The 27,775-nt window shown below is 44.1% G+C and overlaps 1 protein-coding gene across 1 annotated transcript in view; it reads right to left on the bottom strand.

The window, feature by feature from the left end:
- Positions 1 to 27,775, bottom strand: part of LOC126161538 (uncharacterized) — a 356,858-nt gene that overhangs the window by 103,576 nt on the left and 225,507 nt on the right. The window contains exon 4 of the mRNA XM_049917463.1: positions 755 to 883. Coding sequence (XP_049773420.1) covers positions 755 to 883 — 129 coding nt within the window. The remainder of the gene's footprint in view (positions 1 to 754; positions 884 to 27,775) is intronic.

A 27,775-nucleotide genomic window follows, 5' to 3' on the forward strand; every position in this document is an offset into this window, starting at 1 on the left:
ATCCATTTTTTGACAATCACTCGATTTCCATGATTCACACGAATGCCAAACGCACAGAAATAGACCAATATGGCTGAAACTTGGTGTGCATTCTTTCCAAAGATGCTACTAACTAAACATGACTTCGCAATGCGCCAGTGGTGTCATCTCTCGGACTTTGCACGGACTTTTCAAACGCCCCTCGTATTAGAGAATGAAGAATGTGTTTGTGGCAGTATGTCTGTCTAAACCGTCGTTGTGAAATGGTACGCCACGTTCCATGCTGGTCGTGATTCGACACAAGACACCAGTCGATCTGACGGGGGGGGGGGGGGGGGGGGCAGCCAACTGAAGTGGAAGGCACTCAACACTCAAGCACTGGACCTTTAGTCCTGGTATCTTTCCATGTGATTATCACGCCTTCTGCCCCTTTAAAAAGGCCTTGAAGGCTCGACGATTCCTGCCGGTCGACGATGTGCAGCAGACAGTTACAGGCTTCTTAACGCAGGAGGACACGGTGTTTTAGGAAATGGATATCTTCAGCTTGATGCATCGGTGGGATTACTGCCTCAGCGCTCACGGCGATTTTTCCTGATTGGCATACCGGTTCTGTACTGTACGGCCTTGGAACGGAAACGTTTTGATCGTCCCTTATCTTGTGGTTTAAGAAGTAAATACAGAGTTAGATGAATAGACAGACAGATAGATTGATAGAGAGATGGGGTGGGGGGAGGGGACGCGGCGGGGCAGAAAGCACTGTATCGTTATCACTCACCTTCCCCCAGGTTGTTGACGATCTTGACATGCCACTGCATCTGGCGCTCCCTGGAGTCAAACGCCAGAATGACAGTCACATCCTGGCAGATGATCGCTATCGTGTTGGACTCCTTGTCCAACGTGAACCCTGCAATCAACAATATGACTTAGGGCAACATCCAAAAAAATCGCATTATGCTTGAGGGAAACCTCACTTAAAGAACTAGAATATAGAGGTTACGGTCCAGTCAAGCAAATGGGCATCCAAATCATAATGAGAGACTGGAAATGTTTTTTTGACCACATTGTTGGAATTTTCTTTTCAAACATCACTCTTTCGACTCCTCCGACCCTTCAAAGAAACGAACTCACATGTACGGTATGAAATGTCATGCTTCCTGAACTGTGTGTCGCACACTGATATAATTTTATGATGAAACTCTCCGCGTTTCGACATTTCGCCAGTTTTAAAGGAACTGAATGTAAAAGGAGAAGCACACGATGACAAACATATCTACGTCTTGTGACGTTACTGGCTCTGGGAGCCATAGCATTCACTTCCAAAACTCACTTGGTAACTGAGACAGGATAACGTCAACTGATGTACGTCTTAAGAGGTGGAGTGAGGTACCAATATTCTTTTTTTTACGTTTTTTAAGATAATTAATGTAGATTTGATTCATATTTATAGCACATACCCTCAATAGTAGATCATACAGTTTATTCAGATTCTTTGATCACCAGTTTTCTTTGATAACTTTGACATTATGATGCAATCAAAAGAAGCACTTCTTGCTTTTCGGTTCGACAACAATGAGAGCCGAGCGAATTGTGTCGGGATGACTACAACTGGGAGCTGGATTCAAATGGTTCAGATGGCTCTAAGCACTATGGGACTTCACATCTGAGGTCATCAGTCCCCTAGACTTAGAACTACTTAAACCTAACTAACCTAACGACATCACACACATCCATGCCCGAGGCAGGATTCGAACCTGCGACCGTAGCAGCAGCGCGGTTCCCGACTGACGCGCCTAGAACCGCTCGGTCACAGCGGCCGTTTTGGGAGCTGGAGTCGAGTGCTAGAGGTGACAGCACGCTGTTACATCGGCTGTACGATTCGGTGAAGGCAATGTCGCATGTCTAATATCTTATTTGCTCCCCGAATATGTAAATATTAATGTATCACGATATTGCATGCAATGCAAAGTAGAGAGTGTAAATAAGAATTATATTTTCATATGTGACAGTCAGTTATGTAAATTGTTATATGAACAGATTAGCATTGTTGAGTGTTTGAACTGTTTAACGCATGACATTGTAGTAGAACATTTTCCATCACAAATTTGTGTTTCATCTGCTACGTCCGTTTGCTTATTAAAAAGTCACTGACATCCTTGAATTTAAGAGAGACTTTTTTTTAGTAGCACTGAGAGCGTTAGACCACTCGCTAATAACTATCATTGCAGCCTCATATCAAGAAAGCCTAACCCTACGATTTAGAAGTTACTCCTGCACTGGGACATTAACAGAATATACCAGATTGGCAGACAATTAGACACAGCACAGCTACGGCCCCTCGCATGCTCTGTATTCGCAGTGCAAATGTGAACGGCGCATGTAAGCTGTAGCAATATAGTGGAGGGAATACACAGGACGTTAGTTGCATTGAACACCGACTCTTTTTTCCATACGGTTGCATATGTTAATTTGTAGCCATACAGTTAGAACTTAAAAAAAACTGTCGTATTGTTTCTGCCCTAATCTCAAACTGAATAGAACAATACAGAACTTTCATCTACCAGAATACTGTTGAGATAACAGTACTCGTAATAAAGACAGGTCTTCCGATCGAGATAGCATACCAATTATGTTCCTTTCAGGGTCTGGTGTTACAATAGCTCACATAATTTAGCAATCATCACAGCCACTCGCTCGACGAAAGATCCATACCAAGAGGACAGAAATCGAACGGGTCACATCAATACACAAGAAAGGAAATAGGAGTAATCTGATGAATTGCAGATCCATATCACTGACATTGATTTGCAGTAGGAATTTGGAACATAAACTATGTTCACTGATTCAGAAAATATCGTCCTTATGAAACAAAACTGGCTCTTTATTCACACGACGTAATGAGTGCTATCGAGAAGGGAGCTCAAATTGATTTCAACATTCTAGATTTTCAGAAGGCTTTTGACACCGTTCCTCACAAGAGACTGCTAATCAAATTGCGTACCTATGGACTTTCTGTTGTACGACTGGATTCGTGACATAGTAGTGATCGACGGAAAATCATGGCTTTTCCCAAGGAAGTGTTACAGGCCTTGTGATACATCCAATCTACATAAACGATTTAGGAGACAATCTGAGCAGCCCTCTTAGATTGTTTTCATATGATGCTATCATTTACCGTCTAGTAAAGTCATCAGAGTACGGAAATCAATTGCAAAATGACTTACACACGATGTCTGTATGGTGTGAAACGTGGAAATTATCATTCAGATGAGCTCTAAAAAGAGTCCGTCAAATTTTGGTTACACGATGAATCACTCAGATTTAAAGGCTGTCAACTCAACTAAATGCGGACCTGGAAATTACAGTTACGAACAAACTTAAATTGGAACGATCACATTGATCAGGGGTTTCCGAACTTTTCTCTGCCGGAATTCTTTAAGAACCTGGTACTTCGATGGAACACCTTGTTTGTTTTGAAGATTAATAAAGCTACTTAAATTTTTAAAAATGATGAAACTTGTTTTATTATGTGATTACTTCAGTCTTAAATCATGATTAATAAAAAAGAAATCATAACAAAATTTTAGAAAATACGAGAGAAAACGGCGTGTTATTAATAGTTTTTCGTGGAGCCCTTACTAACTTCCCTTAGGAGCCCCAGACACAGATAATGTTGTGGCGAAGGCAAACCAAAGACAGCGTTTTATTGGTAGAACACTTCGAAGATGCAATAAGTCTTCTAAAGAGACTTCTACACTACGCTTGTACGTCCGCTGTTAAAGTGTTGCTGTGTGGCACGGGTCCTTACTAGATAGGATTGACGGAGGGCATCGAAAAGTTCAAAGAGCCGCAGCTCGTTTTGTATCATCGCGAAACAGGGGAGAGAGTGTCACGGATATGATAAGCGAGTTGGGGTGGCAATCGTTAAAACGAAGGTGTTTTTCATTATAGCGTGATCTTTCCACGAAATTCCATTCACCAATTTTCTCTTCTGAATGTGCAAATGTTATATTGTGGCCACCTGCATTGAAAGAAAATATCATTGTAAGACAATGTGAGAAATGGGAGCTCGTACATAAAGATTTAAATGTTAGAGAATAGAACGGTAGAGAAACAGAGGTGGTTCGAAGAACCGTCTGCCAGACACATAAGTATGCATTGCAGACTAGTCTAGTAGATGTAGAAGTATCGCGATCATCCAAAGATTTCTTTCTGGTCCGTTCTTCTTTGTACTCAATTCGTGCACTTAATTGTTAACAGTCTATGATGGGGCCACATTTCAAATGCTTCTATCTTCTTCTCTTCATTTAGGGTGCTGTGCTCTAGATGTACGCTTTCACGAACTTGTTCCTCAACTGCATATCAACATCGGACATCAGTAGAGCTCTTTTATTGAAGAAAGCTGTCTCCTTCTGTGCCATCTACAGGGTGGAAAAACAAATCTGGCTCAGAAAATACGAGTACTTCAAGCACCTTACGACAGGCAACTCATATCACCCACAACTGGATCAGACGAGTATTAGTATCAGGGCATTTGTAGCGCAATTTTGATATCAAATTGATAGGCAAATTAATTAAATTGATCAATTAATCACCCCCGCCTACCCCCGCCCCCGACCGCGCCAGCCCCGGATGACGTCAAGTGTTTTCTCAGCTGCACGTGTACCCCAGACCACTTTTCCCCCTCCCCCACCCCCTCCCCCAACCTACCATATTGACGGAAATTTTGAATTTGGCGGGAACACAGAAATTAGCGGGAATTTCGAATTTTGGTGGGAACGTCTTTGTCCCCGAGCTGTGATGACATCCCACCCCACCCGTGAATTGACGGGAAATTAAAATTGGCAGTACCCTTTCCAGGACTTGAACCCTAATCCTCCTGGGTGGAAAGCTCAAGTGTACCCCCCCCCCCCCCCCAAACACAATTAAACCACCAGAGGCACTTGGAACTGACAGGAAATTAGAAACGGCTGCGTCCTTTCAAGGACTCGAATCTGGATTCTACTGGATGGAAAGCCCAAGTGTACCCCCGAACACATGGAAACTGTCCAGATGTAGGAGAGGATGGTTAGATTAGTGTTTGTTTTTATTTTTGGTCGGTAAACTTATGCGAAGAACAATCCTAATTACGCAATTAATCACAAAGATTTGGGCTAATTACACAACTATATGCATACTGCTACACAAGGAAGGCATAAGACTGCAGTACAGCTCAAAAACTGACGATACCATAAGACTGATGTTATCCTGCTGCGAAAACAATTCACATTACCACAAGAAACTAGCGACAGACACAATCAAACGTTATCCTACACCTACAAGCTAGCGGGAAAACGGCAGAGGAGTGTAAGGTACTATCTTTATTATTTTTGGTGGAAAATATGTTCAACTGACGAGATGCTGGTGTTGGACAGAGAGGAGTTCAAAAGATGTATTACCGGTAAGTTTACAGTATCTATCGCCGTGCGGTTCTGGGCGCTTCAGTCTGGAACCGCGTGACCGCTACGGTCGTAGGTTCGAGTCCTGCCTCGGGCATGGATGTGTGTGATGTCCTTAGGTTAGTTAGGTTTAAGTAGTTCTAAGTTCTAGGGGACTGATGACCTCAGATGTTAAGTCCCATAGTACTCAGAGCCATTTGTACAGTATCTATCGCTGTTTGACTTGAGAGTTCGCTACAGATGCCGCCTGCTCATAAAACGGCCTGCAGCCCAGGTTATCAAAGAAAATACAGCTAGCACAACTGATGGTAAAAACATACGTCACAGTTCTAATTAAGCTTCGAAATTGTCGCAAAACAACCAACACTCGTAATGAACGGGTCATAATGCAGCACATGTACTTGGGGAAAAATCGTCATCCTAAAAGACTGCAGAGTGCAGAGGGGGTGGTAGTTGAACGTGCATTCTTCTCAATGTACAATCGCAAACTGACGAAAACCAAAGCCTTCACACTTCCTCTCACACCTCCCCCCCCCCCCCCCCCCCCTTCACATGATGCTTTGCAGAGCGTCTCGTGCCCACGCTACCACTCTATAAGGCCGCTGCCCAGCTTTCAACCATCTGGCCGCCGCCTTAAGGCGACGCTCCTACGACTGCACCTAGTCAACTAAGCAATAGGAGATAAAAGTATGGCCGCCTCAAGTGAAACTTGTTTATCTAAAACATAGCGACAGAGCCCCCACACGACCTCCCCCCCACCGAACAGAGAGCGGCTGTGTCCTGCGACCACCACAGCAGACATGCCGCTTCTCCCCCCACCCGACCCCTCGCCAATGGCAGTCCGCCATTCGGCGATGCAGAACAATTGTATTTGATGTCAACGCATCTATAATCAAGCATCTATTAAAAAAAGCAAAACACATTTGTGACAATAATAAAAGTCCTCTTTCGACGAAAATAGGTAAAGTCCATTTTCATTTAGTTTTATGAGCAAAATCGGTATAGTTTCTACGTTCGACGTTGCAAATCATTATTTTGTACGTCCAGCGAAGTGTACTGCCACCGATCATAAATGATCAGCAGTGACATGCCCACCCTGCGTAAAATCAGGAAGAAAAAACTTCGACTATTTTGATGTGAGAACTACCGATCATGGCAGAATGTCCTCGTTATTTCGAAACCATCCATTTTACGTTTGACAACAAGAAGCTATAATTCAAGAGAACATTGCTGTTTTGTACACTATGACAGGGTCCCTTTGATGCTATATTATAACTAGCATTTAAGAAAAAATAGTGAGAGCCTGTCTCGCCCTATGTAGGTGGGAGATTGAAATTTCTTTAAAATATATCACCACAACGGGAAAAAAAGAAACGCTTGTCAAGAATCATTCCGTGGTGCCCTAGCCGTCTCTTCCACCTGTCAGGCGACAAGTCATTGATATTGATTTGATAGGCTAATTAATTAAAATGATCAAGAGTCATTTTGTATGGCGAGTAATTTTTTTTTTCACCAGTCGACTTACATTCGCCAAGCAGGACAACTGGGAATCCGTGGAGGGAACATGATGTTCTTTTCAAGGAGCGCTATTGAGAAATGACATCTGAAGCTGACCACAGAGCGATTCTACAACCCACAACATACATTTCGCGTAAGGGCCGTGCTATTTACAAACATGATCGTAACGCCTGTGTCACCATCACCCCATATAAAAGCGGTCTTGAGTCTACCGGCACCCACGGTCACTAATAGTGTTACACTTTCAGGCAGAAATGCTGCCCGAAATGCTTTCAGCAATTTGGAATAAAGTCTATCCATTCAACCACATATTTGCATTGGATCCTGTTGACACGTGTTTTAATGATTACAGCCACTGGTGAATCATATTCGTGCCACTCTCGTATCTCGAAACGAATCACCTTTTTTCCGAACCTATCTGCTAAAGGATTCCATACACCAATAGACCAAGAACTGCAGCACTGTTTTTAGACAGTCTCTCTGCATCTTGTAACGGCTCCTATGTCTCTGCTCACCCTCCCTGCAGCTTATCCATGTGATCGTCACAATTTAAGTCTGAACTGTACGGAAGTCGGAGAGCGCTATATCTAAGACCTTCTGCATCCTATGGGGAAACAGGACGAGCTGAGTTAATGAGACAGGAGCGCGTTTTGACCAGTCGGTGGAAATGAAAACACGTTGTCATAGCTACGCCAACCGTGTAGTAAGGTCAACGCCAAACGAAGCTTTGCCCTGCAACACGAGGTAGTAGGAGAGATAGTACAAGGAGTTACGGTGGCGTTTCTTGTTGGGAAAATTAGGAAGACTATACACATCATACATGGTATGGAGGAAAGACAAAGATTTTGCGACACGTCTCCAAACTATATACAGCAGGAGATCTGTATCTCTAAAAGAGGATTCATGTCTATAACCCAAACATATGTGGCGAGCCGGCCGGAATGGCCGAGCGGTTCTAGGCGCTTCAGTCTGGAACCGCGCGACCACTACGGTCGCAGGTTCGAATCCTGCCTCGGGCTTGGATGTGTGTGATGTTCTTAGGTTAGTTAGGTTTAAGTAGTTCTAAGTTCTAGGGGACTGATGACCTCAGAGGTTAAGTCCCATAGTGCTCAGAGCCATTTGAACCATATGTGGCGATCCTATTAAATATACAGGTATTGATTCATTGGAGCAGGTGGTTCACGATCGAAGTCGCTTCCACAGACCGGTGTAAAGTTTCATCACCTGTACTGTAGAATGACCATATCCAACAGACTATCAATCACACGAGAGGGTTCCTGTATTGCTCCTTCATAAGCAGTTTAATACAGTGTTTTTTCGGTTGTAATACGCCCAATCAGTGTACACCTCCATACATTTTTTTTCTATCATGACTTAGAGACCCGTGTCAGCTGCTGCTAAACCGACATTAACATGCTTCGATCCTCTATCTCTCAGAGAAAACTGAACATCACATGATGTAAACTGTACAGCTACCACAACACAGGCTGGTAGAGATGAAACACAGACATGATGTTTCTGATTGACATAAATGAGGAAGACATCACAACATATGGAAACTGGAAGAGTTTGCGGTATTTTAGAGCGCTTCCAAGAACTATTCGATGCGATTACCTACACAGTTAACCTCATCTTTCCATCCAAAGGGCAGCGGATGTCTCGGTGCTCCGTTTCGAAAAGCATTGTTCCTTCATTTTTCAGTCATGTACATGATTACTGTTCCGGTGTTGACCATCACAGGAAGGTGCTGTTCACAGCACGTTTGAGGTTGCACAAATAAAAAGAGGTACTGTTATCTTATTGGTGAAAAAAATAAAAAAAATAAAAATAAAAGCATTTGTAAGGTATCGTAGCATATGTAAATAGGACGAGTCTGTAGCATTGAGGAACGCTTCCAACCAACTGTATTAAGGTGATGACCTCTACATTTAATCCCATGTTCCACAGCGACAAGTAGCAGATGTCCAGTGTTCGTCAAGGTTCCCTCCACCTCAATGGAGTGGTGTCAGTCAATCATTATGCAGTAATCAACAGTGTACGCAGTGGACAGTCGGAATTAGAAAGACGCCATTAATATGGAGCGACGTACTGTAATAAAAACCACAGTTGATAGAGAGATCAATTTTAGCAATTTTACCCAGAAGCCAGAGAGAGCAATATCCACCACATTATGCAACCTGTTTAGAAATAGAGTGAGCTGAGTTAATGATATAGGAGCGTGTTTTCACTACGTGGTGGAAGTGGGAACATGTTGTCGAAGCTCCGCCACCCATGAACGATTTGTAAGGTCAGTGTGAAGTGTAGCCTGCTCCTGCAACATGACAGCAGTACAAACAGTTACGGTGGTGTTTCTTGCTGGGAAAATTAGCAAGATCCGCGTCCCTCAGGATCCATTCACATCTATCAACCAAACATTCTTTATCCGATAGATTTTTACCGCATCTCCCTCTTCCGATATATCGAAAACGAATACTGTCTACTTGCCGGCATCGAGCATAGGCGTCGATCCTATTAAATATACAGTTATTTATCCATTGTAGCAGGTGGCCAGTGATCGACGTCGCTTGTGGAGACCAATGTAAAGTTTCATCGCCTGTTCTGCATGAGAACCTTCTCCCACACGTTATCAGTCGCAGAAGAGGGACCCTATTTTGTTGTTTGATACACCACTTTTTCTGCTGTAACACGCTTTGTACACTGCCAGGAAACTAGACACCGTTCAGTGTAAATCACATTATGTGGTAATCAACAGCGTACCTGGACTGTTGGGATGGAAAAGACACCCTCAATGTACACTAATAATAAGCATCATAGATGATAGGGCGATCGATTTTAGCAATTTTATCGTAATTTCAACACCGACCAATGACGCAGCAGAATGCTTACCAATTTCTGTATCACCGCTAAACAACCCCTCCACTACTTTGTGAGTACCATCGTGGGTGTAAGTAGATGCCTGTGCAGTATGTTCATTCATTGTTAATTCTCGAACATATACACCAACGTATAGCAGACAGCGACCTACATATCTCTAGCACTTCGATCATAGTGCATAACTTACGATCTTTCTCTATGTGGATAGGAGTCACAGGGCATTCTCGCATTCTTAGGATAAAGTTAGAGACCGAAAGATCTCCTGGCATTGTCTTTGACCAAAGCTCAATGCAGCTGACCAGAAGTAGACCGCTACATTCCACGTTTCGTGTAGGAACAGTGCGAACCGAGGCTGTAACTGCTGTCCCGCACCCATCCAAGAGCACAAGATTTGTCCAGGAGGTTAGCACCCCTTATCGCTGTACAGTAGATATGAAACTGTTGTGATGATATAACAGACGGTTAAGAACAAGAAAACGGGTGGTTTTTATGCATGATGGAGCTCCAAACGGACAGAGTTTGCTGCGTTTTACGTAAATTAACTGCGCTAGCAATTCTAACGTATTGTTCTAGTATCTGGGGTCAGTACCAAGAAGGTATTGGTAAGAGAGAACATAAACACATGCACTCCCAAGGCTACAATGTTCTGCACTTAAAACACGCCATAATGTTAGATCGTTGCGGTTTCCGACCTATTAGTCGCATGGAATGCAACGCTGTTACTATTCCAATGTAAGAAATATATTTGCAGCGCATGACATACATTTTCCTTGCAGGTTTCTCTACGATAAACTATGGCGATAAACTGTAAAATGAAAAACTACTTCCTTAAAACATCGATTCTTTGTGAAGCACGTACAATATAGCTTTCCAGAGGTGTATAACCCCCCCCCCCTCCCCCCCACTATTCACATCCGATCACGGTTCAGAAATTATACTACGCTCGCATCAGTCCTATATAAACTGATCGTTAGTAACGGGGAATGCCTCCTACAAAGAAAGGGACAAAAGCACAACGGCGGTGTTTGACATATGAAATTACACGTCATTCCGCAACTAACTCCGTAAACAGAACATCTGTTAAGAAGATGTATACACGGAGATTGTAGTACCTTACAAGCACCTGTCGCTAACTTAGAGTCGCCGTAGTTATGAAACTGAACACTTGATTTTATGCCCAAGATGCGGCAGAGGAATGGAGTACGTCGCATAAATCTTCGTTCGTCTAGAGGAATGTGCCGAAACAGGATGGAAGTCCTCTGACAACCGAGAGGTTTGCTGTTAACGATCGCAAGTAGACAGTGCTCTACGTCACACACAGAACACGCAGTTGTATGCCAGTCTAACGCAGGTTATGTCACACAACTGATGCATACCGACAGAGTGACGGAAAAATGGTCATATGAGATGCAGAAACATGTTCCTCTCTCTCTAGAATGCACCGTCAGTCTACCATTAAATCCTACCTCGTTACAGCTCCATCTCACCCTATCACTCCATCCACTCTCTGACATCCAAATTCAAATGGTTCAAATGGCTCTGAGCACTATGGGACTTAACATCTATGGTCATCAGTCCACTAGAACTTAGAACTACTTAAACCTAACTAACCTAAGGACAGCACACAACACCCAGCCATCACGAGGCAGAGAAAATCCCTGACGCCGCCGGGAATCGAACCCGGGAACCCGGGCGTGGGAAGCGAGAACGCTACCGCACGACCACGAGATGCGGGCCTCTGACATCCTTTAACGCATATGCAAGTAAGTTTAGAGGCAAATGGTTCTCTTTTTTCTAGAAAAGCTTGTCACTCGGCATACAGTAGATTGTATCCCCAGTTCCCAGTGTTTCCATCTCGCCGTTTTCCCGCATTCCTCTTGCTGTTGTATACTCGTTCCCATGTACAACAATTGTTCTGCACCAATCAGAAGACATGCAAGTACTCCCTCAATTTCCCCAGTATTTCTGCGTATTTTCCCTCAATTTATACGCATTTTTCGCAGTTCTATCGATTTTTTTAATGTCACTTCTACCCATGCGATCATGACATAACCTCTCGTTCCGTGTTCTAAAACTGCTTGTAAATGTAGTACAACTCCGAACATCTACCGCAAATGCACTATTTTTCTGATCGGGAGACGTAGTATAGTAGTGTACTCGATTGCATCCAGTCACCTCCACCCACATATTCCACATTTGCAGTGCGTTTGCTCTATTTTCTGTACATCTGTGTATGTGCTTGTGTCGCAGATGGCTCCCAGACATAAAGAAAACAGAGCAAACGTGCTGCAACTGTAGAATATGCGGTTGGGGGTGACTGTTTGCAATTGAGTACAGTGCTATACTATGTGTACCACAGTGTACAGCGGTGTACTCTGATTGGATGTGTTATAACCGAAAAAAACATTGTATTAAACTGCTTCTGAAGCAGCAATACAGGAACCCTCTCGTGTGATTGATAGTCTGTTGGATATGGTCATCCTGCAGTACAGGTGATGAAACTTTACACTAGTATGTGGAAGCGATTTCAGTCACGAACCACCTGCTCCAATGAACCAATACCTGCATATTTAATAGGATCGCCACATATGTTTGGGAAATAGACATGAATGCACCCTTAGAGATACAGATCTCCTTCGGACTACCTGTAGGTAGTTTGGAGATGCGTCGCAAAATCTTCGTCCTTCCTCCATGCCATGTATGATGTGTATAGTCTTCCTAATTTTCCCAACAAGAAACACCACCGTAACTGCTTATACTGTCTCACCTACTACGTCGTGTTGCAGGGCAAAGCTTCGTTTGCCGCTGACCTTACACACCGTACACGATTGGCGTTGTTATGCCAACGTGTTCCTATTTCCGCCGAGTGGCCAAAACGCGCTCCTGTCGCAATAACTCAGCTCGTTCTATTACCCCATAGGATACAGAAGGTCTTAGATATAACGCTCTCCGACTTCCATACATGTCAGACTTAATTTGTGACGATCACATGGATAAGCTGCAGGGAGGGTGGGGCAGAGACATAGGGGCAGTTACAAGATGCAGAGAGACTGTCTGAAAACAGCACTGATGTTCTTGGTGTATAGGATCCTTAGCAGATAGGTTCGAAAAAAAAGTGACTCGTTTCGAGAAACGAGAGTGGCACGAATATGATTCATCAGTGGCTGTAATAATTAAAAGACGTCTCTACAGGATCCAAAGCAAGTATGTTGTTGAATGGATAGACTTGATTCCAAATTGCTGACAGCATTTCGGTCAGCATTTCCGGCTGAAAGCATAACACTCTCAGTGACCGTGTGTGCCTGTAGACTCGAGACCGCTTTTTATGCAGGGTGATGGTAACACAAGCGTTATGATCGCGTTTTTAAATAGCACTGTCCTTATGCCACATGTGTGTTGTGGGTTGTAGAATCCCTCTGTGGTCAGCTTCAGATGTCATTTCTCAATAGTGTTCCTCGAAAAGAACATCATGTTCCCTCCATGGATACCCAGTTGTCCTAATTGGCGAGTGTAATCCGACTGCTGAAACAAAAAATTACTCGCTATGCAAAGTGACTATCATGATCAAATGGTTCAAATGGCTCTGAGCACTATGGGACTTAACATCTGAGGTCATCAGTCCCATAGAACGTAGAACTACTTAAACCTAACTAACCTAAGGACATCACATACTTCCATGCCTGAGGCAGGATTCGAACCTGCGACCGTAGCGGTCGCGCGGTTCCAGACTGAAGCGCCTAGAACCGCTCGGCCACACCGACTATCATGATCAATTTAATTAATTAGCCTGTCAAATTGATATCAAAGACGTGCCGCCTGACAGGTGGAAGAGACGGCTAGGGCACCACGGAAAGAGTCTTGACAAGCGTTTTTTTTTTCGCTGCTGCGATATCTTTTAACAAAATTTCAATCTCCCACCTACACAGGGCGAGACAGGCTCTCACGATCTGTTTCGTAAACGCTAGTATGTTATAGAATCGTACTGGTAAAAAGGAGCCCTTTCACAGTGTACAAAATAGCTATGCTCTCTTGAATTATAACTTCTTCTTGTCAAACGTAAAATGAATGTGTTTTTTTTTCGGAGATGTGTGCCAATGGCGTGAAAGATTGTCTGAAATGTTTGTGATACACACGTGCATGACAGTTAATTACAGACACGGAACCCGAGAGACGCTCTCAGGTCGTGTAATTTGTTCAACAAGCTGGAAGAAATTGATTAATAGATTCTTTTTCTTTCGAATTTAAATTCTCGCTTTGTCTTTACTCTGATAACGGTTCTGAAATAACGAGGACGTTCTACAGTGATCGGTAGCTCTCACATCAAAATACACTACTGGCCATTAAAATTGCCACACCAAGAAGAAATGCAGATGATAAACGGGTATTCATTGGACAAATATATTATACTAGAACTAATATGTGATTACATTTATACGCAATTTGGGTGCATAGATGCTGAGAAATCAGTACCCAGAACAACCACCTCTGGCCGCAATAACGGCCTTGATACGCCTGGACATTGAGTCAAACAGAGCTTGGATAGCATGTACAGGCACAGCTGCCCATGCAGCTTCAACACGATACCACAGTTCATCAAGAATAGTGACTGGCGTATTGTGACGAGCCAGTTGCTCGGCCACCATTGACCAGACGTTTTCAATTGGTGAGAGATCTAGAGAATGTGCTGGCCAGGGCAGCAGTCGAACATTTTATGTATATAGAAAGGCCCGTACAGGACCTGCAACATGCGGTCGTGCACTATCCTGCTGAAATGTAGGGTTTCGCAGGAATCGAATGAATGGTAGAGCCACGGGTCGTAACACATCTGAAATGTAACGTCCACTGTTCAAAGTGCCGTCAATGCGAACAAGAGGTGACCGAGACGTGTAACCAATGGCACCCCATACCATCACATCGGGTGATATGCCAGTATGGCAATGACGAATATACGCTTCCAATGTGCGTTCACCGCGATGTCGCCAAACAAGGGTGCAACCATCATGATGCTGTAAACAGAACCTGAATTCATCCGAAAAAATGACGTTTTGCCATTCGTGCACCCAGGTTCGTCGTTGATTACACCATCGCAGGCGCTCTTGTCTTTGAAGCAGCGTCAAGTGTAACCGCAGCCATGGTTCCGAGCTGATAGTCCATGCTGCTGCAAACGTCGTCGAACTGTTCGTGCAGATGGTTGTTGTCTTGCAAACGTCCCCATCTGTTGACTCAGGGATCGAGACGTGGCTGCACGATCCGTTATAGCCATGCGGATAAGATGCCTGTCATCTCGACTGCTAGTGATACGAGGCCGTTGGGATCCATTACGGCGTTCCGTGTTACCGTCCTGAACCCACCGATTCCATATTCTGCGAACAGTCGTTGGATCTCGACCAACGCGAGCAGCAATCTCGCGATACGATAAAACGCAGTCACGATAGGCTACAATCCGACCTTTATCAAAGTGGGAAATGTGATGGTACACATTTCTCCTCCTTACGCGAGGCATCACAACAACGTTTCACCAGGCAACGCCGATCAACTGCTGTTTGTGTATGAGAATCCGGTTCGAAACTTTCCTCATGCCACCACGTTGTAGGTGTCGCCACCGGCGCCAATCTTGTGTGAATGCTCTGAAAAGCTAATCATTTGCATATCCCAGCACCTTCTTCCTGTCGGTTAAATTTCGCGTCTGTAGCACGTCATCTTCGTGGTGTAGCAATTTTAATGGCCAGTAGTGTAGTTGTTCCTGATTTTACGCTGGGTGGGCGTGTCTCTTCCGATTATTAGTGATTGGTGCCAGTACACTTCGTTGGACGTCACAAAATAATGAGATGCGACTCCGGTCAGACGTAAAAACTACACCGTTTTTACTCATAAAATAAAATGGACCTTACCTATTTTCGTGGAAAGAGAACATGAGAACATTTATTATGGTCACAAATGTGTTATGCTTTTTTTTTTTTTATTATTAGAGGCTTGATTGTAGATGCGTTGACATCAAATACAATTCTTCTCCATCGCCGAATGGCGGGTTACCATGGGCGTGGAGTCGACGCGGGGGGGGGCGGCATGTCTGCTGTGGTGGTCGCAGGACACAGTCGCTGTCTGTCCGAGCGGGGGGGGGGGGGGTGGCGGGGGGGGGGTCTGTCGCTATATTTTGGACCAACAGGTTGCCCTTGAGGCGGCCGTCTTTTTATCTCCTATTGTTTAGTTGACTAGGTGCAGTTGTAGGAGCGTCATCTTAAGATGGCAGCCAGATGGTTGAAAGCACAGTGCGGACAGCGGCCTTAGAGAGGGTGGTAGCGAGGGCGCGAGATGCTCGGCGGAGAATCGTACAGGGGGGAGGGGGAGGTGTGAGGGGAAGTGAGAAGGCTTTGGTTTTCGGCAGTTTGTGATTGTACATCGGGATGAACTACCACCCCTTCTGCACTCTGCAGTCTTATAGGATGACGACTTTTCCCCAGTACATGTGCTGCATTATGGCCTGTTCATTACGAGTGTTGATTTTTCGTGAAAATTTTGAAGTTTAATTAGAACTGTGACGCATGTTTTTTTTCCAACAGTTGTGGTAGCTTGTATTGGCTTTGATTATCTGGGCAGCACGGTAGTTTTTGAGCAGGCGGCATCTGTAGCGAACTCTCAAGTCAGACAGCGATAGATACTGTATGCTTACAGGTAATACACTTTTTAAACTCCTCTCTGTCCAACACCAGCATCTCGTCACTTGAACGTATTTCCCACCAAAAAGAATAAAGATAGTACCTTACTCTCCTCTGCCTTTTTCCCGCCAGCTTGTAGGTGTAGGGTAAAGTTTGAGTGTGTCTGCCACTAGTTTCGAGTGGTATTGCGAAATTTTTTCCCAGCAGGATAACGTCAGTTGTACGGTATCGTCAGTTTTTGAGCTGTACTGCACTCTTATGCCGTCGTTGTGTAGCTCTGTGTCTCTAGTTGTGTAATTAGGCATGATCCTTTTGATTAATTACGTAATTAGGATCGATCTTTGTGTCCGTTTCCCGATCAAAAATAAATAAAGAACACTAACCTGACCTTCCCCTCCCACATCTGGACAGTTTCCATGTGTTAGCGGGCGCACTTGGGCTTTCCATCCAGTAGAATCAGGCTTCGTGTCCCGGAATGGTTACAGCCATTTTTAATTTCCGTCAATTCCATTCACCTCTGGTGGTTTAATTGTTTTAGAATGATTAAACTTGACCTTTCCACCCAGGAGAACCAGGTTTCGAATCTCGGAAAGGGTACTGCCAATTTTAATTTCCCATCAACTCCCGGGTGAGGTGGGATGTCATCACAGCCCTGAGACAAATAAATTAGCGCCAAAATTCGAAGTTCCCACCAAAATTCCAAATTCCCGACAAAATTCGAAGTTCCCACCAATGGGGTAGGTTCGATGAGGGGGTGGGGCAGGGGGGGGAGGAGGGGCTGTGCCACACATGCAGCTGAGAAAACATGTATGGTCTGGGGCGGGGGTGGGGGTGATTAATTGATCAATTTAATTAATACGCATATCAATTTGATATCGAAATTGCGCTACAAACGCCGTTATACTACTATTCAGATGTAGCTGGGTCTGAAGGTGCATGAAGTATTGTTTGTCACAGATTTATTTTTCCGGCTCTGTACTTGTATTATCTTCCTTCCTTCTATCAACCTACGTAAAATATTGCTTCCTAGCTCAGAGAACTGTTTAACTTCTTGCATTACTGTGTTCCCTGTTCAGGTGATAAGCAGGTCTTTATTCTACCTTCTATTACGCTTCATCACTTAAGCTTTATTAATTCTTAAGCCATATATTGTGCAAACTATACCGTCAATTTCTTTGTACGAATCTTACTGTCTTTCTTACATCCACACAGAATGGCTACCTTGTTTATGAACGTCAGCAATGGCGTCTGTTATTTATCTGGCAATTTCATTACTCTTCTGAAATATTCTCTCCTCTTTCACTGCTTATTTGGTGTACATGTTGAGTATTAGTTGTGGTAAGCCGCAGGTCTATCTTAACCCATCTTAAACTTCATGTGACTTCGTTGACGTTCCATTTTTATTACTCCCACTTGGGTTTTATAGAACTGTCAGTTGAAAAGAAATTTTTATTTTTATTTTACAAGAAAAGTAAATGTCATATACACAGGATAACAGCTACATCATTGACAATTAACTTGTCGTTTTTCAATATAATCACCACCTTTGTCCACGTTTTTAGCCACCTTGAAACAACGGAATGTTTAGCATCTTCTGTACGGTAATAATCATGGTCCTACTTCCTCATCCAATGGCACACAGAACTTTTCAAGGTCTTTACATCTTCAGAGTGGTGCCCCTTATGAGCTTCTTTGAGTGGGCGACACTTATTGATGTCTGATGGTGATAGGTCTCCATTCTGATCAGTCAACAATTTCGGTATCCAATATGCGCAAATCTTTGAGTAGCCCAGTTTTTCAATAATGGCCATCACACTGCCTTTATCGGCGCATAGCTGGCGACCCAATTCACCTGTTGCTACTTGGCAGCCGTCACAGATGATTCGGCTGACAGGCTGGAAGTGTGAAGTCACTGCAGTCACTGGCCAGCCCCTCCACTCTGCGATGCATCAGCCAACTGTGTTGGCTCTTTAGCTCCTCTACAGCTACGTACCGTTGTCTAATGGTGCCGAGGTCCACCATAGCATCTTCACACACTTTCAGCCTTTCATGAATGCGATTGGGAATTTCACTTTTTAATGTAAGGAAACAGCTGGAAAATGCTTCCATCGGAGCACAAAAAAGCGAACATGCTCCTGTTTATTAAAAGACTGACTGAAAAGTGGGGAACCAGCTGCCTCATTCTAACTCCCTCAGCACCTTTAAATGATTCCCTGAACATGTTGGCATGTGAATCCGCGCTCTGTTTAACATGCAACGCATCTTTCACTCCCACATGCTCCCTTAGCTGTAACTCGCTGGAAGTCGCTCAGACCCATTCTCTCACACTTGCCCATTCTCACTCACTCATTCAACCCAGCTGATTATCATTTATCTCTTTCTGTCCCTCTGTCACTGTCCTCCGTGCCACAGCTACAGTTCCTTCTCTCTGTCCTCCCAATACTGTCCCCTCTTACTGTCACGGTCTCCCTCTGCTCTCTCTTACAGTTGCTGTCACATTCTTTTCTCCTCATTGCTGCTGACTCTTCTCATTGTTACTACCTCTCCCTTCCTCGTTGCCATTGTCTCTCATTATCAATGGTTCTCGCTCATTTCCACTTTCTTCTTGCCTTTATTCCTCTCCCACTGGCACTGTCTCCTTCACTTTTTTCCTAACACTGTTCTGTCACTGTCAAGTATGTTCCACTGCCCCTTGGAAAAGAAAGTAGTCATATCACCCTACCACTACTTCCACAATATTATCATCATTATCTATCATAACAAAAAATATGCTTCACCATTTTGTCAAGAACTGAAGAGCAGTAGAATGATTGCTGCTTTTTAAGTCGTCATTCCTCTGACTGGTCATAGAACGTACACGCTCTGCCCTCAGTTATTTTTTGAATGTGCAAAATTCTAATCTCTGCTTTCCCCTCAGTTTTTATCCTGTATAGCTCCCTCTGGTGTCAGGGCAGCTATTTCCCAACATCTTAACACATGTTCTATAGTCCTGTCTCTTCTTGTTGTCAACGCTTACCACATAGTCGTCTCCTAGCTAGTTTTGCGGAGCACCTCTTCATTTCTCCTATCTCCTCAGTCCACGATGCACTACCGTACAATGCTGTGTTTCAAACGTACATACTGAGGCATTTCTTCCTCAAATAAAGGCTAATAGACTTCTTTTCTCCAGGAATGCCCTCTTTGCCTGTATCAGTCTGCTTTTAATTTCCTCCTTGCCTCGACTGTCATATGTTATTTTGTTTCCAAAGTAGCAGAATACGTTCACTACTTCTCCTTCTAGCTCTCCAACTTTGATGCTAGGTTTCACTCACTCTGACGTACTTTTTTTTAGCTCTCAATCCATATTCTGTGCACGGCAGACCATTCATTCCATCCAGCATGGCTTGTAATTCTTCTTCACTTTCACTGACAATAACAACATCATCAGTGTGTCCAATCATTCATGTCCTTTCACCCTGAAGTTTTATTCGACTCGTGCATCTTTCTTCTTTTTACCATTACTTCTTCGATGCAAAGATCGAACAGTAAAAATCAAGTGGACTTGTATAGCACAAAATGACGAGACAGGTGGAAAGAAGCAAGTAATCTGTTTATTACTTCAAAAGTAATCGCCAGCCTTTATTCCACTTATACCACCGTGAGACAAGATGGTCAGTACCATGTCTGTGGTTGCCTATGGACCATGATTGTCCCCAGGTGTGCTCCTCTTGTTTTGTATTGTATTGCATGTTAACCGAGTGCCTAGAAACGACGGAGAGGCTCCGTCCCCGCCATGGTGGTGTACGTGTATGTGGAGAACTTGCTTGCATAGCAATCTTCGACATAGTGTGGCTCAGGCAGAATAAGGGGAACCAGCCCGCATTCGCCGAAGATGGAAAACCGTCTAAAACCCACCCACAGGCTGGCCGGCTCACCGGACCTCGACACAAGTCCGCCGTCGGATTCGTGCCGGGGAGCAGGCGCTCCTTCCCAATCCGAAAAGCCGTGTGTTAGAACGCACGGCTAACCTCTTAGTCCGAAGGAAATCGACGGCCGCGACTGTCTTTTTTCAGGGTTCCAAAAACGTGGAAATCGCTTCGTGGAAATTCGGGATTTAATGGGCCGGCCAGGGTAGCTGCCAAGGTGGTTTCGAGTACGCTACAGAAGTTTCGCTGGGAAGCCCTTACACATCATCCATACATTCCTGATCTCTCCCCATGTGATTTGCATATTTTTGGAGCCCTGAAGAAAAACATTCATGGGAGTCGATTTGCTTCAGATGAAGAGGTGCATGCTTGGGTACAGTCATGAATCTGTAAGGAACCTGAAACATTTTTCCAAAACAACTACAACATGCATAACGGTACACAAAAACATTTTTCGCTTTTTCCAACTTAACGGATTTGCACACAGTACGACAACTGGTTAATGTGCTCAGTATGGGGCGTGACCACCTCTGGCAGCAGTCTAGGCCTGACAACGACGGGACATAGCCCGCCGTTGTGGCCGAGCGGTTCTAGGCGCTTCAGTCCGAAACCGCGCTGCTGCTACGGTCGCAGGTTCGAATCCTGCCTCGGGCATGGATGTGTGTGCTGTCCTTAGGTTAGTTAGGTTTAAGTAGTTCTAAGTCTAGGGGACTGATGACCTCAGATGTTAAGTCCTATAGTGCTCAGAGCCATTTTGACGGGACATGCTGTGAATGATGTCATCAATCTCATGTTGAGCCAATAACGCCCATTCTTCCTGCAGAGGTGCTCGCAAGTCTTAGAGAATGATTGGTGTATGCTGACGTGATGCAACCCGTCTCCCTAGCGCACCCCAGACATACTCTGTGGAATACAAATCGGGAGAACGAGCAGGCCACACCACGCGTGCAGTATCTCCCGTTTCCAAAAAGCATCAACCACCCGCGCTCTATGAGATCGAGCATTATCGTCCATCAGTACGAAGTCTGAGTCCACAGAACCTCGCAACAACCGCACACGAGGTCCCAAAATCTCGTTACGATACCTTACAGCCGTTAAATCTTGCCGATTCACCCATACATGTTCATAGAAATGTGTTCAAGTGGTCAACATAATCCCTGCCCACACAATTAGGGATTCTCCTTGATACCGGTCTCTTTCCACAATGTCTGGGTCTAAAAATGGTTCAAATGGCTCCGAGCACTATGGGACTTAACATCTACGGTCATCAGTCCCCTAGAACTTAGAACTACTTAAACCTAACTAACCTAAGGACAGCACACAACACCCAGCCATCACGAGGCATAGAAAATCCCTGACCCCGCCGGGAATCGAACCCGGGAACCCGGGCGTGGGAAGCGAGAACGCTACCGCACGACCACGAGATGAGGGCATCTGGGTCTTGAAATCGTGTTCCACTTTCCCTCAAGATGCGAATTCGTCGAGAATCACTCTCCAGACGAAATCAGGACTCATCTGTGAAAAGAACATTGGTTCCCAGTGGCATGTTGACGACTCCACTCTACATCTACATCTACGTGATTACTCTGCTATTCACAATAAAGTGCCTCGCAGAGGGTTCAATGAACCACCTCCAAGCTGTATCTCTACCGTCCACTCTCGAACGGGGTGCGGGAAAAACGAGCACTTAAACTTTTCTGTGCGAGCCCTTATTTCTCTTATTTTATCATGATGATCATTTCTCCCTATGTAGCTGGGTGCCAACAGAATGTTTTCGCAATCGGAGGAGAAAACTGGTGATTGAAATTTCATGAGAAGATACCGTCGCAACGAAAAACGCCTTTTGGAAAACGCCTTTGTTTTAATGATTGCCACTGCAATTCACGTATCATGTCTGTGACACGATCTCCCCTATTTCGCTATAATACAAAACGAGCTGCTCTTCTTTGTACTTTTTGGATGTCATCCGTCAGTCCCACTTGATGTGGATCCCACACCGCACAGTAGTACACCAGAATAGGGCGGACAAGCGTAGTGTAAGCAGTCTCTTTGGTAGACCTGTTGCATCTTCTAAGTGTTCTGCCAATGAATCGCACTCTTTGGTTTGCTCTACCCACAATATCATCTATGTGATCGTTCCAATTTAGGTTATTTGTAATTGTAATCCCTAAGTATTTAGTTGAATTTACAGCCCTCAGATTTGTGTGACTTATCGCGTAATCGAAATTTAACGGATTTCTTTTAGTACTCATGTGAGTAACTCAAGGTCAATTTCCACTTTTCGCACCAGAAGGTATCTTATCTAAATCATTTTGCAATTCGTTTTGATCATCTGATGACCTTACAAGACGGAAAATGATAGTATCATCTGCAAACAATCTAAGACGGGTACTCAGATTGTTTCCTATGTCGTTAATATAGATCAGGAACAATAGAGGGCTTATAACACTTCCTTTGGGAACGCCGGATATTACTTCTGTATTACTCGACGACTTTCCGTCGATTGCTACGAACTCTGACCTTTCTGACAGGAAATCACGAATCCAGTCGCAAAACTGAGGCAATATTCGATGGGCACGCAGTTTTGCTAGAAGACGCTGGTGAGGAACAATGTCGAAAGCCTTCTAGAAATCTAAATAATGGAATGAATTTGACATCCCCTGTCGATAGCACTCAATACTTCATGAGTATAAAGAGCTAGTTGTGTTTCACTAGGACGACTATGTGTCAATAAATCGTTTTCTTCGAGGTGATTCATAATGTTCGAAAACAGTATATGTTCCAAAACGCTACTACAAATCGACGTAAGTATTATGGGCCTATAATTCAGCGGATTACTCTTATTTCCCCTTTTGGGTATTGGTGTGACCTGAGCAATTCTCCAGTCTTTAGGTACGGATCTTTCTATGAGCGAGCGGTTGAATATAATTGCTAAACATGGAGCTGCTGTATCAGCATACTCAGAGGAACCTGACTGGTATACAATCTGGATATGAAGCCGTGCCTTTATTAAGTGATTTAATCTGCTTTGCTACACCGAGGATCTCTACTTCTATGTTTCTCATCTTGGCAGTTGTTCTGGATTGGAGTTCAGGAACGTTTACTTCGTCTTCTTTGGTGAAGGAAACGTTACCTTCTGTAAAGACGCGGCAGGGGCACACATACAGCAGGTCTCCGACAGTAAAGGACACTCTTCCGAAGCCTTCTGTACTCCGTTTGCCTCGTTACCACACGTCCAGTGGATGCTGTGAGGTCAGATGCCAGCTGCCGGGCTGTACGAGGTGCAGAAGTTCTAAGGCCTCCGATTTTTTTCTAATTAACTACTCACCCGAAATCGATGAAACTGGCGCTACTTCTCGACGTAATCGCCCTGCAGACGTACACATCTTTCACAACGCTGACGCCATGATTCCATGGCAGCGGCGAAGGCTTCTTTAGGAGTCTGTTTTGACCACTGGAAAATCGCTGAGGCAATAGCAGCACGGCTGGTGAATGTGCGGCCACGGAGAGTGTCTTTCATTGTTGGGAAAAGCCAAAAGTCACTAGGAGCCACGTCAGGTGAGTAGGGAGCATGAGGAATCACTTCAAAGTTGTTATCACGAAGAAACTGTTGCGTAACGTTAGCTCGATGTGCGGGTGCGTTGTCTTGGTGAAACAGCACACGCGCAGCCCTTCCTGGACGTTTTTGTTGCAGTACAGGAAGGAATTTGTTCTTCAAAACATTTTCGTAGGATGTACCTGTTACTGTAGTGCCCTTTGGAACGCAATGGGCAAGGATTACGCCCTCGCTGTCCCAGAACATGGACACCATCATTTTTTCAGCACTGGCGGTTACCCGAAATTTTTTTGGTGGCGGCGAATCTGTGTGCTTCCATTGAGCTGACTGGCGCTTTGTTTCTGGATTGAAAAATGGCATCCACGTCTTATCCATTGTCACAACCGACGAAAAGAAAGTCCCATTCATGCTGTCGTTGCGCGTCAACATTGCTTGGCAACATGCCACACGGGCAGCCGTGTGGTCGTCCGTCAGCATTCGTGGCACCCACCTGGATGACACTTTTCGCATTTTCAGGTCGTCATGCAGGATTGTGTGCACAGAACCCACAGAAATGCCAACTCTGGAGGCGATCTGTTCAACAGTCATTCGGCGATCCCCCAAAACAATTCTCTCCACTTTCTCGATCATGTCGTCAGACCGGCTTGTGCGAGCCCGAGGTTGTTTCGGTATGTTGTCACACGATGTTCTGCCTTCATTAAACTGTCGCACCCACGAACGCACTTTCGACACATCCATAACTCCATCACCACATGTCTCCTTCAACTGTCGATGAATTTCAGTTGGTTCACACCACGCAAATTCAGAAAACGAATGATGGCACGCTGTTCAAGTAAGGAAAACGTCACCATTTTACGTATTTAAAACAGTTCTCATTCTCGCCGCTGGCGGTAAAGTTCCTATCTGCCGTACGGTTTTGTCATCTCTGGGACGTATTGACAATGAACGTGGCCTCATTTTAAAACAATGCGCATGTTTCTATCTCTTTCCAGTCCGGAGAAAAAAAATCGGAGGCCTTAGAACTTGAATGCACCTCGTACTAAGGCGGTACCGTCGTGCCCTTGCAGCCAGATAACGGTTCTCTCTTTCTGATGTCACAAATGGTCGCCCTGCCCTGGTTTTCGGACACAGTTTCGATCTCTATACACTGCCACCACATCTGATAAACAACATAATGATTCACATTAAGCCATCGGGCCACGACAGTTTGCGTCTGTCTTGTTTACATTCTTCTACGTCCCTCCACCGCAGAGAGTTTGGTAGGCTACTTCTCTGTGCTGTATTGCCCGTCTGTGGCTGTGTACACAGCGATTGTAGGTATGGGGCTACCCGGCAAACACTACCCCTTTGATAGGTGCCCTGACGTCATCGTTGGCGTGCTTGTCCGTGGACCTGAATGCCATCTTCCGTGCGGAACACTATCACACGGACATCCTATGACAGTCTGTACGATTATATCATGAATTAGACAGACGACGGGGAAATAGTGGTTTGTTGCTTTAGTTTTGGACACCAGTGTATTAAGAGTGACGGCCATAGCCTTTGAAATAGAAAACAGTTTAAGTGCTTTTTGCAATCCGCCTCGTTTTCATTTGACTGCCCGTTATACAGGGTGTACATAAAGTTCGGGAACACTTTCAATCATTTATTGCACAAGAACCAAACATTGTACAGATATCATACATATGTTATTTTGAACAGAAATCCTGAAAGGTTCTTTTTTTTTTCATGTATACCGCCACAGCGTAGTTTGGTAATTTGCTGATAGTCAGAGCTAGTCGCAAACATGGCGAGTTCAGGTGCGGAGCGAGTTTTTTGTGTGTTGGAGTTCGACAAAAACAAGTGTGTTACAGCTGTTCAACGGATCTTTAGAACCAAGTACGGTAAGAAGCCACCAACAAGGAAGGCCATTTAGGACTGGCACAACAAATTCATTACGACTCCACTATGCCTTGAGACTTGCTTCGAAATAGTGTTTCTGTTCTGTTATGTGTTCTTTGTATTTGTTAGTTTCTATCCGCCATCTTTGTTCTCTCAATGCTTACAAAGTGTGGTGTGTGGTGGTGTGTGTGATGCATCGCAGCAGGGAAAGGAGCCTGTGACAAATGGATATATTTTAATTTCACTTTACTTTTACATTTATATTTTCGTCAATCCTTTAGTCAGAGACCTCTACAAAACCATGTACTAAATTAGTGTTTTGTTTTACGCTGCTAGATAGTACCTCAAGTTACCCCACAGTCGTAACACAACATACACATGCCATATCACTCCACATAAATCCAACCAAAGATGGGGGTTTAAACCTTCGAAAGGCGTTGTGGTAAAAATAAACAGTGACTGGTAGTAGTAAATTTGTTGTTTCATTCGAACTCTTTCCAAATTATCTTTCACTTTCGTAATCACTTTTACAACTCATAAAGATAACAAGGGAGCGCAACCGTCAAATGTAAGGGCCACAGTGACCATTAAAGAGTGTAAAGACATACTGCCACAGAAAGCACGCATTATTTGCTGTTTCATTATTAGATCAGCAATTGCGTCTGAAGACTTCTGCGGATAAGCGAACAGAGCTTTGGGGTAGCCTCTTGTCTTTGGGTTTGGAATCTACCACTAAAAGAAAAAAGATTTAACAATGATGAATGACAAGACGATGTAGAAGAGATTAAAGACACACAATGTGTATCTACAGGACATGCTGCGTGTAGCTGAAGAAAGTGTCATTATGTTCTTTCCATTGGCAAAAGATTCCGAACTAGTCTACCATTCGGACCCCCGGGAGGCAACTGGCAAGGGGGAGGTGACCATGAGAAAGAAAGATTTAATAAACAGCTAAAGGGTAACACTCTTGGAGTCGGAGCGTGGAATGTCGGAAGTTTGGCCGAGGCAGGGAAAACTAGAAAGCCTGAAAAGGGAAATAATGAGGCTCAATCTAGATACAGTGGGGGTCAGTTAAGTGAAACGGACAGAATATAAGGATTTCTGGTCAGACGAATATGGGGTAATATCAACAGCAGCCGAAAATGTAACGGGAGTAAGATTCGCAATTATTAGGAAGGTATGGCAGAGAGTAAACTATTGTGAACTGCTCTCATCTGAGTGGATAGCAAAGTAATGCCAACAACAATAGTTCGGGTAAGCATGCCGACGACACAAGCAGAAGATGAACAGATGGAGAAAATGTATTAGGCCATTGAAAGGGGAGATGCAAATCTAATAATTATTCGGGGATTGGAAAGCTAATATTGCATTTGATAATTAAAGGAAGACTTAAGAAAAACCAAGACACGTTCATACGATTACTCGACTTAGAGAAAGTGTTTGACAATTTCAACTGCGCAAAAAGTTTTTGGCCACTACTGTTCAATCTATAAATTGCATCGAAGAAGCAACGGAGGATATAGAAGAAAGGTTCAGGAGTGGGATTAAAACTAGCGGTGAAAAAATATCAATGATAATATTCGTTGATTGCATTGCGATACAGTGAAAGCAAGGAACGAACAGTCTGCTGAGCACAAGCATGGATTAAGGGAGAGAAGGCGAAAGTAATGAGAAGTAGCAGAAATGAGATTAGTGTAAAATTTGAGATCAAATTTAGCGACCACGAAGTAGGTCAAGTGAAGGAATTGTGCTACCTTGGAAGCAAAGTAACAAATGGACAAGGAAGATAAAAAAGCAGGGTAGCATAGGAAAGAGAGCATTCATGGTCAAGAGAAATCTAATGGTATCAAACATAGACCTTAATTTGAGGAAGGAATTTTTAAGATTGTAGGTTTAGAGCACAGCATTGTGTGGGAATGATTCATGGACTGTGGGAAAACCAGAAAAAAGTCGAAGAGTTTGAGATTTGGT

The sequence above is a fragment of the Schistocerca cancellata genome, chromosome 2, assembly GCF_023864275.1.
Source record: "Schistocerca cancellata isolate TAMUIC-IGC-003103 chromosome 2, iqSchCanc2.1, whole genome shotgun sequence".
Taxonomy (NCBI): Eukaryota; Metazoa; Arthropoda; class Insecta; order Orthoptera; family Acrididae; genus Schistocerca; species Schistocerca cancellata.